An 18,383-nucleotide genomic window follows, 5' to 3' on the forward strand; every position below is an offset into this window, starting at 1 on the left:
GACTCAGGGATAAATCCACAGGTTCCTGACAGTCAGAACTAAAAGCTTCCTGATATAACGCAACTTGTCTTAAAATGCACTGAAGCACACAAAGTAAAAAACACAACAAAGAAGACAAAGCTTAGCTTAGGAGGACAACAGAGGGTACGAGACTTCAGAAAGGACACCAGGATGCAATTAAATGGCATCAGAAAGGACACCCGATAAATTTTACAAAAGAGTGGAAGAAGCAGAGGAGTGAATTACCACAGCTCTGGTCCAAATTCAGTTATCAAAGGATGTTTTGTCAGAGCTGGTGAAGCTTCAGATGCAAATGGAGGCTAAACTGACTGATGTGGAGATTTGCTATTGAAAGGTTTGGAGCTCCCTTCTGCTACAGAGCTAAATACAGAGAGAGCCCTCTGAAACCTCTGACTGACGCCCCACCAAGATCAGCTGTGGTCAGGTTCTCAAGCAGCAGCATGAGGGAGGATGTGCTTGGCAGTAAAAAAAAAAAAAGGATCTGATTTCCAAGGAAACAGGGTACACTGGACCATGACTATGCACCAGAGCTGCTGAGGAATTATTGATCTCAGAGGCTCAGTCTATCCTAATATGTGGGGGAGAGTTCACCTGTTCCCAGATACACTGAAACCTACACAGGAGAAGAAAACTGCAGAAATATACAATGAATGATGAGGGAGCTGGGGCTCTCAGACGGCGGATCTGAATTCTGAGACTGTACTTTTTTTTATCACTTGCATTCTGTCTATTCTAGGCTTCACTTTTTTATGCTTCAAAGAGATTTATATAGGGTAATAAATTGCAATATTGGAATCATGGACTTTCGATGGATTTAATATTAGGGTCTGAAAAGAAGAGCACTATCCAGAGGCTAAAGACAGGGATTCTAAATCAAACGAGGAAGCAAATGAAGATGGACATAAAAGATTATCTAGACAAAAATTATTATCTTTACAAAAATGTGTCCCCACTGGTTCTTCAGGATGCATGCAATGCTGTTCTTAGGGCGGAAGTTATAGGCTATTGTTCTAATTTTAAAAAAAGCACAGAAAAGAAAAAATTGGATTGGTTACAAACAGAATCTAAAAAATTAAAGAACATACATAAAGAGACACTGAATCTTGAAATAAATAGTTGAAATCTACTCAAACAATAAAAAAAACTGATCTTTATGAAGCAGAGACATTAGGAAGCAGGAGGAAAACTGGCTTAACTACATGCTTATAAATTAAAAAAGCAACAAGCAGAAAACACAGTTTATAAAATAAATGACCCTACAACAAAATCCAGGAACAAAGGACAAGATTTCAAAGTCTACAACTGACAAAGAACCAGGGAGGACTGGCACTCCTCTGCCTGAAGGACTTTTTTACATGGGCCCAAATGAGAATCTTGTTTTGTTGGTGCAAATCTGATTACCAAACCAGATTGGAAGAAATTTAAAAGAACATATCCAGGACATTTCCAATTCAGGCACAGTTAGGGGATGAAAGCCTAATGAAAAGCTTAATGGAAACAGGTAATAAGTGGATCAGCTCATCTCTGAGAACATGGTTAGATACCATCCCCATGAGTGGTTTGAAGAGATTAAGGTTGTGAGATGTTGCTTTCATGACCTTGACTTTGCCCCAAACAAACTGGGTGCGAGCTCTAAGGAACAGGCTAATACTGTACCTTTTTTTAATCAAGGGACACTGAGCAATTTTCAGACACTGAAAGGACCACAAGGTTTAAATAACAGTGACTCTTCCAGCTGCTGCAGGAATTACGGCTCCCAGGAAGCCAATCGCTACCACTTGTGTTGGGCCCGTCCATAAATAAACACTTTTTGGTGTAAGATTTATTCAGAATTAGTGACTGTGTTTGGGACCAAATTTACTTTTATCTGGGACAAAACTCTTTTTCAGGCTTCTACATTCAACATTTACAAATATTAAAATATTATTTGGATACTGAGTGTAGCTTCAGGAAATTAAATTTGAAGACATTTGGGAGAAGTTGAAAATTTATATATTTCCCCAAAGTGCTCTTCTTTTGTTTAAGTTTATGTAATTTATTTATTTTATCTCAAATGAAAACAACAACAGTCCAGACTGCTTCTTTCTCGTTATGGCTTTCTAGGTATAAAGCACAGCTGGCTCTCAGATGCCAACATACATCTCCCTCCACTTCAGCTAATCAGTGTTTGTGTTTACGAGGTGGCTTCTAATGAGCCACCTTGCAGTTTACTTGGCACTGCTGTCACCCGCCCAAACAAACTTAAGGAGCCAACCCTCCACCGTAGCTTTGCTGGGTGCAAACACACCTTTAGACACTTCTACGATCATTCAGTCAGTGCGTTGCATCCAGCTGACTCATTCAGTAAGCCAAGCACACTTAGTCACTCGTTCATTCAGCCACTTGCTTATTCACTTGCTTCAGCAATTACCTGGTCACTTGCTCACTTTTCCAAACTGCCAGCCAAACCTCTCCTCCTCCTCTTATGTTTCTCTCAGTTTTCATTTATATCTGTTGTATTTTTCCCTTTGTCCATTTCCTGCTTTCTCTTTAATTTCCCTTCCTTTGTTTCTGTCTTTGTTTATTTATCTGTTTCTTTCTTTCTGCCTCAGCAAGCATACTTCCAAAAATACCTGCTCTCATCTGCAGGTGCTATAATTTTATGAGAGTGTGATTATACATGTAGCTTGTCCTGACTTGCTGTTTGAGATACAGCAATCAGGGAGCTCCAGGATGAGAGCCACCACTTCCACTGCCCCCACTCCTGGTATTTTTAGAATGATGGAGACAGTGGAGACATTTACTATCTTTGCATGTATGTGTATCTGGGTTTTCTTCATAGGTTTTAGTGTTGTGTATGTGTGTGATTTAGCATGTGTGCGAGAGTCATCAGTACATTCTATTTGCACAAGTAGGGCAGCGGTATTTCATGAATAAAAACAACTCCAGATGTTGCACAGTCCCACAGAGTTCGGGTGGATCTGCAGCACCAACTGTTGCTGTAGATGAAGTTAATGAAGTCTTGAAATAACCAGCATGAACATGCCAATCGTGTGTTGCTTAATTTAGTACCATAATATATCAACAGTCTGTTTACTCACTGGGCCTCATGAAAGAAAATTTTATTTTCTACTTGTACTACTCAGACCGGGAGTTTTCCGACTCTGATTCAAACTCTGACTCTCTGTACGAACGCGTCGCAATAACTTGTTTCACACTGATGGACGGCGCTGTTCACAAGGAGGTGTGTTTGTGACGCACAAAAAAACTCAACAGGTGTAGCTGTGACAGAAGTGATTTTAGGGAATATGTTAATACAGAGGCACAGTGCTCGCTGTGGCAGAAACAAGGAATAATTTGGCATGAAGTTAGGTACGATAAAATGTTTTGTTAAATAAGAGTTAAATAGAAGGTGGTTGAGGGGATGTAACCGTCACAGAGACACAAGGGAGGAAATTAAAAGCCTGTACAGCAGGTGAAATTTCACTGTGTAGCACAGCAGAGATGGTCACTCTGAGAGCAACCAACAGGAAGACACTACGGCAGCTGTGAAGCCTTCTTTTTTCACTACTAAACTGTATTAACCAATAAAATAACTTTCAACCCTCAACAACTGTTTCATCTATATGTTGACATCTGCACATTGCAGTCTAGAAAACAAACACGACAGCAGATCTTTACATCTGAGAAGCAAAAATCAGATACTGGCATTTTCTTTTTTGATAAATCAAAATAATTGTTGATTAATTTTCAGTTGATCAACATACTGATTAATCAGTGAATCATTTCAGCACTCAGTGGCTGAGTTTTCTAAAGCACATATCCACAATAAGACAGCAGCTGTTACCTTGGATCAAACTGCTGAGGGACCAAATAAAACACCTCTCAGGCTGTGACCACCACTGAAGTGGTACTACGCTGTAAATGCATCAGTGCAGTCAGTGATCAGATTGGTGACTGATGATTCATGTGTTTGCCTCTGCTATCTGAATTCAGAAAGGATGTAATGCTGCAGGGAGCATGCAGTGAGGAGATCACCAGTCTCAGAGCCCATCATTCATCTCTCGTGATCTCACATGATTAGCTTCTGGTGAGAACAGGCCGTGACGTGGGATGTAATCACGTGTTACGGTATGGCACGTCCAAGATATTCGTCTTCCACGCTTTCCTGTTTGATTCAAACGTTGCTCTGTTTTGTCAGTGCTACCCCATCTTCAGAAGGAAACGAGCAACAGCTGAATACTGCTGCTTGCAAGCAGATTGAATGTATTCAAATGAATGCAGGCATTTGCTGATAGCCTTGTAAGAGGTGATTCTGTGACTTGCAGGCCAAAACCTGTCTAGACATCCAGGCTCAAGTTTGGTTGATAAATGATGTCTTTTTAAGATATCTCAGTTAGATATCACAGATGCTCCAACAGGATTTTTAATGTGAAGCCTTAACAGTCATTTTAATGGTGATTCATAACTTCACACCAAACTAAACTAAACCGGATTTAAAACAGTGGATTCCAGATATAATTTGAATTAAATGCGAGTTAAGCCATCATCATTATTTGGTGATTCCATGATAAAACATTTAGTTTTTCTAAAAAAATAACTGCAGTTTGCAGAAACAAACCCAGGAGCACGATTCTGCCCAACTCTTATCTGCGCTGTTAAAGGTGGGGCTGTATCAGCAGTGATTTCTCTCCTGAAAGTCGTCCTACCTGAGCAGGAGAGTAGAGCCGACATCGATGGCTTGTGTGTCCCTCCTGAGCTGCACCGCCTCCTCCTCCATCTCGCAACGGTGCCATCACCCCACCACTTGGACCTCCGACTGTCCCCACTGTAATTGCACCAGTCACTCCACCGCCCACACTTGCCCCACCCGCTGCGCCACCCGTGGCCCCGGCGATGGCTCCGATGCCTCCCATCATGCAGCACAGGCCTCCCTGAGCCAGCTCCAGCTCGATCTCAGCATCCATCTCGGCGTCCTCCTGCGCCTCCTTGTTGGAATCGTCCAGATGCTTCATGAGCACGGCCACCACCACGTTTATCAGAACAAACTGAGCCGTGAGCACAAAGGACACGAAATACATTGGAGAGATGAACTGCAGTCCAGCGTGACAGCCGTAGTCACTGCCCGGACGGCCTGGTGGACACTCCCTCAGCGTGTCCTGGAGGGTGGTGGAGTATTGGGACAGTTTAGGGGTTGAGGAAGAGGAAAAGTAAGGAAGGGTCAGACAGAAATTAAAGCAATGCAAAAGAAGAGGAAGAGCAGAAGGTGGATGAAATGGAAAAGTAGTTAGTATTTGGGAAGATGGAAGGGGATAGAGAGGACACGGTGAAGGTCAATCAGATGAAGAAGAGTTTATATAAACAGACAGATAATAAACAGATAATATGGCTGCACAGAACAGTTATTTTAAATATTAGTTAATCTTTTGATTATTTTTCTGAGTAATTGATTGTTAGGTCAATGCAATGTCGGAAAAATGCGAATCAAGATCTCTTGATGTCTTTATTTTGTCTGACAAACAATCCAGGACCAAAATTTTATTCAGTTCACATTGATGTAAAAGTAAGAAAAGGAGCAAATCATCACTTTTGAGAAGCTGAATCCAGCAAATGTTTGACTTATAGCTTGACACACATATACATTACTGAATTAGATGACTTTGGTTGAATGATTCAGTTGATCAGTTGATTAATTCACCAATTATTTTAGCATGAATAGAGGGTGAACAAAAATCACAAAGCCGTGATTAGGTTTAAGATTAGCAACATAGACTTCAAAGGTTTAAACCAATGTTAGTGTGTTGGTTTTACGTGAATCTGAATATTATTTTAAGGGAGCAGTCTGATGAGTGACGTCTTTATCTTCAATGAAACAGACTGATTCAGAGATCCACTGAAGCACTCCAGACTGTCGAAAGCTCAAGGCGTCCCAAAATGTGCTGCCTGTCTCTCTCCCTTTTCGTCCACAGTCTCTGTCTAAGAGCCTAATCAGCACTGATTAACTGTCAGATATGGGCTGTGATAAAAATTTTAAGAGCTCAGGTACTTGGATGTGATTGGAAAGTTGATTGAGGTGATGGATGAGAGTGAAGGGGGAATCGAATAGTCATATTTTGTGAGTGCAAATTTTAATCTTTATTCATCCTTGAAAGGCTTTGGGGAGTGCACGTTTAGTTTTTCGACACTATTCCTCGCTGAAGGACACACTTATTACTCACTCATTTCCCTCACATAAATACTGTCTGGTCCCGGGAAGTGAACTGAAGACCTTCAATTACAATCACACCCCAGCTTCTGTCTGTGCTGAGATTAGTGCAAAATATATGTGGACAGCTCAAAAAGTTTAAAAAATAGATGACTGTACATGTCTCTTGACTCTCGGGTAGAGGTGCTTTAAACCCCTCCCACTTCTGGGTGACCCTCGTGTAAGACAATTTCTGCGGTCTCAACTGAAGGAGATGAGGTGACAGCGGGGAAAGTAAAAACCCATCAGCTTGGCCGATTACATATCCCAGTCCAAATGACAAAATGCGAAAATGTGAAGAGAGGAGTGTGATATGAGAATACAACACGAAAACTGGTACCTTCATGATGCCATTCCAGTTGTCGCCAGTAGAAACCTGGAAGAGTGTGAGGAAGGCCATTCCAAAGTTTTCAAAGGTGGCATGGCGGCTCATTCCCTCACAGGGGTAGTCAGCATTGCACACTGAGAGGTGACATGATGAGGGAGGAAAGAGAGAAGGGAAGGAAAGAGGTTGAGAGATTGAAACCCTGCTTATGACAAAGGTTAGTGTATATTTTCTGAGAGATCTGAATCAGCCCATGTCCGAGTGCCACACGTGTCAAAAGTCACATAGAGTCACTGCAGGTTTGGAAACCTGTCATTCAGTGAAGTTAGAAACTGAGGCACTAAGGAGGAATTTAAAAAACCTAAATAAAGGCCCTGTAACCTTGGACAGGAATAATGGACTGTGAATCATCTTGTCTGGTGTTCATTACAGATTGATTCTTTGGTTGAATGATTATAATTCCACATCACTTGAATTCGCCCTTTCCGATTTCTAAGACATCTGTTTTTTTATCTGATATCTTTATTGGACCACAACACTGAAAACTCAAATGCAACTCAGACACAGAAGACTGGCAAAAGCTCAGCCCTGGTGGCTACTGAACAAACACAACGCTGATGAGTGTTGTGATTAAAAAAGGCTGTGTTTTATCTTGTTTTTGGTATAGTTTTTAAAACGAGTAAAACAAATAGTAAAACAATTTATCTCGTGATTAGTAACAAGCTGAAGGTGGAGCTTACCCAGCTCTCCAAACAGCTCCACTCCCAGAGCAGCATAGATGAAGAACAGCAACATAAAGAGCAGACCCAGATTCCCCACCTGTCACACAAAAAGGTAATTCACATCATATTAACAGAGGTAACTCACAGACTTGTTTTTACTTAACTGACTCAGGTGTTCTTCTGTTGTTAGGCATGCTGGGTTGGAGGTCACTTAAAGTCTGTTTTAAACAGTGCAGAGTGAATTTTGAGCAATAATCATTGTTGTATAATATTATAATAGAAAGCCTTTTCTGTTGAACCTTTCTGCATTTGATTTTTTTTTTATCCTTTTAGTCTTAAAGGTCAAGAAACTAAACACAAACGTACGGGATCCTGCAAACATTTCATAAACTGGATTGTAACACAATCTAAGCAACCACAACAAAAAACCCTCCCTGCCTCAAATCAAGGATAATCACTCTATTACACAGTTTGTGGAAAAATTCACTTGCTGACTTCTCAACGGGCGTGAATCCATCCGTGGGGAGACTCAAAGCGTTCACAGAAAGCGATATGCAATGCAAATGGGTAAAGGACCCCCTGGGGTGCAGGCACTAAGCAGAACACCATTAGCTGAGTCACCTCACAGGGAAGGCAATGGGGTGCTTCTGAATACATGGCAGCAGAATTCCGTTAGATAGGCAAATAAACTGGATTAGGAAAGACTAACATGCAAAGCCTTTTATTGGAGATGAGGGTGAAATAGGGGAGAAAGACGGGAAATAATGAGGGAGAAACGAATGGGGAAAAAAACGGGAAAGGTTAGGCAAAGCCCGAGGACAGCTTTCTGTCTTTACCACGTTGTGAATGTTGATGTTTCCTGGTGGATATTAAAAGCTACAACTTGCTCTGAAGCAGTTCGCAGCATATAACTTAAGCTCAGCTGATGTCTTTAGATCCCCCGAGCAGAGAGAGAGAGAAAGTAAACCAGAGGGATGAGAATGCTGCGGTATGAGAAACAGATTGTTGGATGCTATGAAAGCATAAGAGCTGGCAGCTAGGCAACGGAAGCGCGTGAGAAACACAGTTGGAGCACACTTTGATATTTATACCTTTTGGTTTCCATAGCAAACAAACCTGCACAAACTTTTAAGATTGTTTACTGAACATGCTCCTTTCTGTAACTGGACAAATGAAACCTTGACTCAGTCATCTGTGTCATGACGGGACCTTAACTGATGGAGAGAATGGAGCCTAATGACAATAATGTATGGATCATATTTAATTCAGTGATTTACTTATTTCACATCCAGTCGCCCCAGAACCTATAAATAAAATGATGTTGTGAGGTTTTGAACTTTGCTGACTGTCGAGCTTGTTTGATGTGATACTTGATGGTAATTCACAGTCTTATTTGACCTCACATTAATTTTATTTTATGGTATACTTAAGAACACATAAATCAGGACATAAAGTGTTCACTTCTGTAACCACGTTCACAAAAATCTGTCTAACTGGACAAAAACATTTTTCATTTCCTGTTGGCCTGTGATGCCTTTTGTTTGTGTGTGCACAGCGACACTTCCAGTGAGCCCCTGTTAGCTTGATTTGTATTTTTTTGTGATCTAAGCTTCCACTGCAAAAACAAGACCAACAAAACCAATGAAATTTGTTCAAACGAGAGAACGGGGACTGGAAGGAGAACAAGTTAAAGTGGATGGAAAAAGGGACTATTGATTTGAGGCATGATTGAGGCGGGGGAGATTTCTGTGACAGTAACTTTACCTCAGTGTGTGAGCCTGCGTTTATTAGTGTTAATGTGTATATCTGTGTGTCCCTGTGTGCAAATGCTTTTCTACCCAAACATCAGGGAGACAAATATCCTCCCAGAGGGCTCAGTCAGAGCACTGAAAATGCAGCAGAACTGAGAAAAAAAAAAAAAAAAAATCAACTTCTGGCTGCACACAGAATCACTCCATTACAAATGTCTTTAATAAAGACCTGTTTTGAAGAGAGCAGCCAGTCCACATCCATTAGTGCATTTTTCTCTGGTTTGCTCACATTAAAAAAAAGAAATAAAGATTTAGAGTTTCATAATGTTAGGAAAAGCCAAACAGTGGCAGAACTTCAGTTACTTGTTTTTATGTGCAGTAAAAGACATATCTCACCCACAGAGGATGCATAAGAAGAATAATGACATGTCTTTTTATCTTGATGCTGTAAGGAGAAAGAAGAAAGCAGCTCTTTGCACATTTTGGTTCCATGACGCTGCATTTTCATTTGTCTCATTTTGAAAATCTGATATACTTTATCTCTGCACGCATCACTTTTAAAAACCCTCCCCTCTGTTTGTTAGACTCTGGAAAAGACAGCTGGAATTATTACTATAAACCATTTATAGCTTTAGTGCTATTTGCAGTTTGTCAGAGCTTATTGTAAGGTCAAAGAGAAACATCTGGCACTGTTAAATGAATTTTTTTTAGACAGTTTTTCAAAACATTAATAGATGATTAGACAAAATGAAGTTAGATACACAGACCTCTATGTTTTTGTTTTCATTGTGGTATTTTTATATGTACTTTGATGCCTTTGTGTGTATACATTCACAGTTTCTGATCCCAGACCCTGTGCTGTGTGTTACAGCTGGCGGCAGTGACTTCCTGGGGTCTTGTTGTCACAGTGAGGTTGCCAGGTAACCAGCAGAGACGCTGCACAGAAGTGCTGGGTGGATGGGTAAACTCCTGTTTGTCAAGATATAATTACACCACAGAACTCCCTTTAAAACATAAACAACAAACTGGCACAAATAAATATTTTCTGTGTTCTCTCAAGGTTAAACATGGGCCTTATAGTTATTTTCAGCCGATCTCACACACACACTCACACACACACACTCCTGCAGTCACCAGTGTACCAACTCCCATTTAAGTAACCTTTGCTAAATTATGTATTTGTGATCCATTTTTAGAGATGTCCATCTTTCTGGTTTTGGTCTTTTTGTGGGATTTGTCCACAATAATGAAGATATAGAATATCACCAGCTTCATTCCTTAATGCGCCGACTAAAAGCATTATAACAACTTGTACATTTAAATGTTGGTGGGTATGATATCTCTGGGAGGCTGATCTGGACAGACATTTTTTTATTCAAACATCCAAAGCCTCTTGTGATCAGCTGAACCATTTATCAAACCAGTAATGCCAAAGCTTCATTATCATTTATCTGTCAAAAATCCTTTCTGCCACTAACTGGTCTATTTGTAATCTGTCTCCGTCATTAACTATACCTACAGCTCCAGACATGGCAAACACAGCTAATTAATAACTGAACTGATGGAGACAGACAAAGACAGGGTGAAGTCTACACAGGGACAAAGCACCGAGTCATACTGACGTAAAGAAACCCAGCTGCTGTGAGTGTGTTGAGATGGAAAAGGAGCATAGGGAAGAAAGTTCCATGATTTTCCACAATAAATCTATGATCTAAAAATATTACCTTCCAGTTTTCTGATGTTTCCAGTTAACACAACTTAACACAACTAACAACTAAACCAAGCAGTTTGGTTTCTACCACTATAATATTTGACACTACAACGTATATAACAATTTAAAAAAGACATTCTGGTGTTTTCTCAGAGAGTACTCTACTGTATTTGTAAGATCCCCCGACATTTGTTTGAGTTCAGTGGAGAGTTATTAAACTTTCTCAAATTCCCTGGCTGTAATTCCGCAGTATGTTAATGAATAAAAAGTCTTTTTGTGTACCAAGGGAGCAGAACCGTTTAGCTGCTCTTGTCTCATTAACAGTGGCGGGAATGAAAAATCTTAAATTAATGCCACAAAGGTCTTTATTTCTCCTGAATCAATGAGGGGAGCACTGGAACGTTAGCAAGGTGTCGTAACATCGGGGGCAAATATGTAGTCATAACCCGATTTCCCGAAAGTCATAATTCTCAGGGAGCTATCGATGCCGGTCGTTTATCATTCTACAAATGTTAATTAACTCCTGTGTGTCCTTCTGATAAGCTCAGAGAGGACGTCTGCGAGTGTGTGTGTGTGTGTGTTTGTGTGTGTGTGTGTGTGTGTGTGTGTGTGTGTGTTTGTGTGTGTGGCACATACCTGAGGAAGAGCCTGGACCACTGTGTCGAGCAGAGCTCTCATCCCAGTTGCCATTTTCAGCAACTTCAGCACTGGAGAGAGATCACAGAGATCACAGACAACTGTAATATCCACACAAAAAGTGTATTTCTGTGCGTGTGTGTGTGCCTGTGTGATGCTTTGGACATGTGTGTTTGTGTGGCAAACAGCAGACAACACCTACAGAGCGAGAGAAAGTGAAACAAAGGGCAGAAGCACAAAAGACAAGAGGGGGGGGCAATCAAGATAGATAAGAGGTAAGAGGAGAAAGGGGAGGAGAGAGATAACAAACGATCGATAGATGGAATAGGTTTCCCGGCTCTCCATTAGAGACCCTCCACAATTCCCAGCGGTCCAATTTCTGGATGAACATGGCTGAGATGTGGCCGGTAGCACAGGGAAAAAAAAAAAAACACAATTGTATTCTGATGGGGAACGACAACGACCGCTCAGTCAATAAAACCTCGTGGGAGATAGACTTCTCTCAGGATGGGTAGATAGTGGGGATGTGTGTGTGCGTGAGAGAGAGAAGGTGGATGTGGTGGTGGTGGTAGAGCATGGTTAGAGCATCTCCACATCATTATCCAGATCTGTACAGCTGCTGTAAGAACCTTCTCTCCAAACTCAGAGACAACAGTATCGCTTTTTGTGAGACATCTTTAGTACAGACTCTGTGTGAGAAACTCTTTTATCCTTGGATTTTCTGTTGACCAAGTTGATGCGTTTTCAAAAGCAGCGAATTTTCTGAAACTCAAGAACTTAGGCTACATTTTTGACCACAGGAACCTGGCTCCAGCGCTGGGACCCGTCAGCAAGTCGTGCCACCCAAAAAGTCCCCGCTACAGAGGGAGGAGCTGTGGTCTCACATTGTTCTAACTTTAACAAATCAAAAAGAAGTCCTGACCCTTAGCTTTAGTGTTCGTCTTTTCAAACGGTTTGCTTCACCTTTACCTAATGACTGTCCCTTTGGAAATAACACTTATTTCCCACCACGGATGCATTAAACATAAGACCTATTAATTATCATCATACCCTGTCTGTGAAATCAGTGCTGCATTTTTCATGTAAAACAACAACAGGAAGTAGCAAGATGAATATAGATGAAACTCTTGCGGCATATTACTTTAAAAATACTCAACCTGTGTGCCTGAATGTCTTCTTATGTTCGGGCCAGTTTTAAAATTCAGCTATGTGAAAGAAGGTAATGGATGATGGCGAAACATTTTAATATTCTTTCTCACACTCACACAAGTTAGTTAACATTCAGAGAGAGTGGTATAAATGCTATGAGAGAAGAGGAAAGACTAAAAGTCACCGGTAGCCCTCACAGTCATCATCAGATACCCCACTAGCTTACTAATTACCACAGGCTGCTGTTTAACTGGGATATTACCCATGGGTCCACTCAGTGGTCCCTGGGCAGAATTACGGAGGGCAGAGGGCGATAGTACGAAGGCGAGGATTAAGTGAGATTGAAGAAATTAGCCTTTATCCTCCTCAGTGTGAAGTTAAGATGAATTGGTGAAGCCCAGAGAGCTAGTCCTATAATTTTCCTATGAATAATTTAATATGAACACAGGCGAGTGAAAGATAGGGATCAAAGATCAGTTTTACCTTTATTCAGGGAGAATTACGACAACAATAAGACTGTAACTCACACATTCATGTATGTGAGGTGTGGAATTAAGTGAATTAGACTAATGGGTAATTGGGCTTTTATTAACACGACTGAGGGCTCCCTAAATGCTGTCCCAAATTTTGCATGAGGCCATTGACAAGTTGTCATCAGTGATAGAAATGATTACCACATTAAAAAAAAAAAAAGTTCTGGGAGGGAACTTTTTACAACAACAGCCAGTAAATAACATGTTGATGTAAACCTGTGAAATTAGCTGTGGAAATGTACATTACTTTTAATTTATCACGACAACTTGTAAACATAAAAGAACTTTTGAACTCGATTCAACAGCATCTACAGCAAATTAAAACAGACAACATGGAGACATCTTACTACAATAAAAGACATCTTGGTTTGACAGAGCTCATTTCAGAAAGTGTCATGGGAGATGGGATTTACAGTTGTGTGTGTGTTTGTGTGTGTGTACCTCGTGCTATCCTGAGCACTCTCATGATCCTGATGATAGTGGGGTTGATGGGGAGGGAGGCGTTGATCTCAATCTCCTCCAGGGTGATACCCATCACTGACAGCAGCACAATGGCCAGGTCCAACTGGTTCCATCTACACACACACACACACACACACACACACACACAATGACTTTTCAATCCGACATAATCTATAGAATTAGGCCAAAGTGAAGGTAAACCATGAACAAGAGAGTCAGCATAATTCTGGAGCCTTGGCTCAGTGTGTGGCTCAGGACTTCATGGCTGCACACATCTGGGTCTGTGTTATGTTAATTTTCCAATGAATATTAATATTCCACATCAACTTTATGCATAATTTGCACGATTCTCACACAACGGACTTGGCAGAAGAATGAGCAACAGCCCACCATTACCTGAAGGCCCACTCTGGTCATGAATATTTATGTTAATACACTTTCAATACTATGCAAATGCTGCATCTTCAGAAACATTACCTCTGCATGTTGGAATGTTTCCATTTGAACCCGGCTGCTGTCACTAATGCTGCACATGCATGACATGAGAAATGATTTCATGCCAAACACGGCCTCTCCACTGCTGCTACTTCAAGTTCAACTCGTGGAGGTCAAAAGGTCGATTTACTGAGCACGTAAAAGGATACCTCCAGGGCTTTTTTTTTTTGGCAGTTAAGTTCATTTGAATATTCTAATAAACATGGGACTGGGATATTTGTGGGATATTTGTGAACGTAGTGGGCAATAATAGATTTGCTTCAGTGGTATATCAAAGTTTCGCCACTGCAAAAACTCTGCCCTTTAGAAAATACAGTCCAATGCTATTTGACATTTAAGCACATAAACAAGCCCTGAAATAACTTAGCAAATCGATTTCCAATATGATGACAAACAAATGAATGATTTCTATCATATCCAAAAGGATGTACAAAAAAATGGCTATTGTGCTGACGGCGGTCTCTGACTGAAATGGTCACAATTCTTTCCTATTTTTTTACACAGTTTCTTAAATGACATAACACGTTGACCATCATATGACACTGAAACTTTGAAAAAAAAAAAAATTCTTATTAATCATCCATTCAGCTCAGTTCCATATTACGGCAGAGAGACCGACGACTTGTCCACACAGTAGAAAACTGGTTGATAAGGCTGCAGCATCCACGTGGTGATCTTGACAACTGTGTTTATATACCAGTGGTTTACAATCTGCCTCTCAGTCACCCATTCACACACTCACACTGATGGAAGTGAGCCACAGCGCAAGGCACAGGCCTAACCGCCAGGAGCAACTGGGGTTCAGAACCTTGCTCAAGGACTCTTCAGCACATGGACTGGAGAAGCTCGGGATCAGCTGAGATTAGTGGAAAACCAGCTCCACCTGTTGAGCCACAGCTGCCCGTCAGCAGCACCTGTATTACGGGTCTTGCAGGTATCTTTAAATTCTAAGTTGAGCAGTCTCCAAATGTTCCCTTTTAAACTCTGATTTCATCTGGCCCAGGGCTGCACTGGGGTATGTTCCTCCACAGTTAATGTATGATAATATCTCAGTTCCAGAGCAGCAGAACTGGTGCACATCAGGCTTACAGGGCACACACACACATGAAATGGGGCTGCCTTATAAAAACCACAGCTTTCCAAAAACATACAAGAGAGGGAAGGATGAAAAAGACATTGGGACATAGAGATAAAGACAGAGATAGAGACAGACAGAGAGACAGAAACAGTGAGACAGGCAAAGAACATTAAAATAACTGGGAAGAAATCATTTTACAAAGAAGGGTGGCAGAAATAACCAACAGCAATTTCCTCCAGCACACCCCCAATTCTAAAAATGGATCGGAAGCTGCAACAATAAAAATCTACATAGTGGGGTATCTCAAATAATATTCCCCAACGCCATCACAGCTGCTCCACAGGCCTGTACACATGGCAGAGAAAAAAAAAAAAAAAACACTGGGTGCAGATATGGAAATACATTAAAATTTTCTTCAACTGCACAGCCTCAGTGTGAGTCTTTTATCTTGTTTAATACATGATAACTCCAGTGCTCGTATGAGCTATTTTTAAAACCAATAATTCAACGTATAATTCTGTAACGTCATCATCAAGGAACCAAGCTGAAATTACATTTATATACAACCAGTTTGCAACAGCAAATACATTTTGAAGGCACGGTAATGCTGCTGGGGTTTTGTTTTTTTTAATCAACATAATGAGAAAAGATCAATTGATGATGCAACATTTTCACTGGCAAAGTATTTAATTTGTTTTTCTTCCGTATCTACTTCCTTAGTCATTCACAGCACATAAAAAACATAAAATATAAAAAAAAAAAAAAGTCATTGGTGACGTCAAACACGAGACAGAATCTGCTCACCCAATCCAAATGTATGGACTGAGGATGTCTGAGACCTGCACTCTGTTTTCGCCCCGACCACATCGCACAACTTGCATACAGTACAAAACCTACCTCCACCTTCACTGGAAAAAAAACTTTGAGAACATAATTCAGGCAGCAATTATTTTTCTCAAAAAATGCAATTAGCAATACAAATGATGAGGAGCAGCTGTTCGGCTCTGAGCACTCGCTGGCTGGAGTCGGCCACTAGAATCTGTGATCTTGTTTTTCTGTTAATACTCAGAACTTATGACCATAAAACAGGTGACAGCTGTAACACAGATCAAAAACAAGAGCTTTGGGTTTCTCATACTCCATCTTACCCTCGCTAATGAGCAGGAGTCAGACCCAGAGACATGTGTGCTGTGCACAGATTACATGTGTCACATTACAGGATTTCTGGGTATTGAAGTTTAAACCTCATCAACACAAAAATATACAGGTTCATTACAGCTCAGAGCGTCGTCTTTGTACCTGTCCTTGAAGAAGCGTCGAAAGCCAAAGGCCACCAGTTTCAGAGAGGCCTCAATCACAAAGGTGGAGGTGAAGAAGTAGTTGCAATACTTCAGTGCAGTCTCCAGAGACTGAGAGAGAAACAGGTAGGGGACAGGGGGACAGCGGTTAGAAAAAAAGAGACAGCAGTAGTACCTGTTTATTTTCTCTGTCTATCTCTGATCTTAACTTTAATAAATGAATTACTTATGCTTTGTTCTACCACTGTTCATAGCACAACCACTTATAATCCACAGTACAATGTTGTAAATGGATTTGTCGTTTCACTTTTTACATGGCAATAAACTGAGAGTGAAGACAGAAAATAACCTAAACACCAACGATGAGAGTTGTTGCTCAGAGAATCTGTTTTGTCAATGTGAGAAAAGTATCATGCCAACAAATCTCTTTTAATAGAAGAGAGCTTAATTGAGACAGACAACTAAATTATGTCAGACTCTGGGGAAGAGCAGAGAACATTCTTCCTAAGACACTAGTATTAATGAGTCAGATAGAAATGGACTACAGTACACGAACCAAAAGCTTGCAATGCTCAGTGCACATAATTAAGCCTTATTACCATGTCTACAGCAGCCCATTTATAGATGGATATAAATATGAAGCTACCGCCAGCAGCTGGTTAGCTTAGCTTGTAGCAAGGACAACTTGTCTTTTACATTTTGGTTTTCTATAAACAGATTGAACAGATTTCTGTTTCTTTTTTAACCTCCAGTTGTTTCCAGTCTTTACGCCACTCTAAGTGAGTGACATCTGTCTTCTTGTCTAATTCTTAGCAAATAACATTTCCCAAAATGTCAAACTATTCCTTTAACTTAGTCATCTGTACTTTAGGTAAACAAGGCAAACTGTGACAGCAATCATTTGATTTAGGTTAAAAAGGGAATTCTGTTAATGCAGAGCTGCTCTGGAGACAAAACTAATTGGTTATCGCTCTCAAAATCCTCAGTGAGTGCAGTTAAAGGCCACAGCTGTTCAGAGTTCAGGTTTACTGCCCTGTTCAACTTGCATAAATTGTACTAACCTTTACAGAAGAATTTTTGACTTTGTTTTATTCCTCGGTTGTTTTAACTGTGCTTCAGTCTAGTGTTATGTAGCCATAAAACCTGTAGTTCTTTGACTTTCATGTGTGGGCGGCAGCTTTAGACGTCATTGGCAGTTCAAGAAGTTGTTGACTTGGACTGTCAGTATTGGTGAAAGCTGGCGTAAGCAGCCTGAAAAGGTAAAACCATCTGTAAATAATGAGCTGTGTGGGCTGTCTCTGTGCAGCCACATAAGCTGCTAATATCTTACACCTTAGGCACAAGCATATTGTTATTTAAGATTAGTAAAAATTCAGTTCAACACTGAAACACAGCAGCTTCCAGATAAAACAAGAAGCCTCCAGACAAAACAAGTCAAATACAGCCTACATGAGCACACAGCCCCGGGTAAGAAAAGTGACAGGAGACGGTGGATCCAGCACCATCTTCAAAATGAGAAAACATCTCCTACATGTGACTGATTTACTGTGTTTTAAAGAGTCTTATTCCACGTCCTCATGCATTAGAAATAATAATTAAGCATGAAATAAGTAATAGATCATTCAGTGCCATGAAGGCAGCAGATGTGTTCTATTATTCAGTGGGACAGCATGAAAAATGTAACTTTACTCACCCTCAGTAACCCATTACCTCGGTAACCCATCGCCATTTGATAGCATCCATCTCAAGAGCATCTCTGCCTCTGAGAAACATTTTACATAACTAATACCCCAATCTGCCAGAGCGCTGTTATTCCAGCACGTGGATGAATGTTTTGGTTGTTGGCTGTTTTTGCTGCTGATTCAGAGCAGCAGGTTGGCAGGCTGCCTCCGGGAGTGCCCACTTTTAAAAAAACTCTATCCAGATGGTGCACCACCACCACCTACTCAGAATCTCTTAAACAAGTCTGCTGCGTCTGT

At 40.7% G+C, this 18,383-nt stretch overlaps 1 protein-coding gene across 1 annotated transcript in view; it reads right to left on the bottom strand.

The window, feature by feature from the left end:
- Positions 1-18,383, bottom strand: part of LOC121180410 (voltage-dependent T-type calcium channel subunit alpha-1I-like) — a 131,026-nt gene that overhangs the window by 14,028 nt on the left and 98,615 nt on the right. The window contains exons 27-32 of the mRNA XM_041035802.1: positions 16,406-16,515; positions 13,513-13,646; positions 11,390-11,460; positions 7,310-7,388; positions 6,585-6,706; positions 4,710-5,159 (exon numbers count right to left, since the gene is read on the bottom strand). Coding sequence (XP_040891736.1) covers positions 4,710-5,159; positions 6,585-6,706; positions 7,310-7,388; positions 11,390-11,460; positions 13,513-13,646; positions 16,406-16,515 — 966 coding nt within the window. The remainder of the gene's footprint in view (positions 1-4,709; positions 5,160-6,584; positions 6,707-7,309; positions 7,389-11,389; positions 11,461-13,512; positions 13,647-16,405; positions 16,516-18,383) is intronic.

The sequence above is a fragment of the Toxotes jaculatrix genome, chromosome 4 (assembly GCF_017976425.1).
Source record: "Toxotes jaculatrix isolate fToxJac2 chromosome 4, fToxJac2.pri, whole genome shotgun sequence".
NCBI classification, from domain to species: domain Eukaryota; kingdom Metazoa; phylum Chordata; class Actinopteri; family Toxotidae; genus Toxotes; species Toxotes jaculatrix.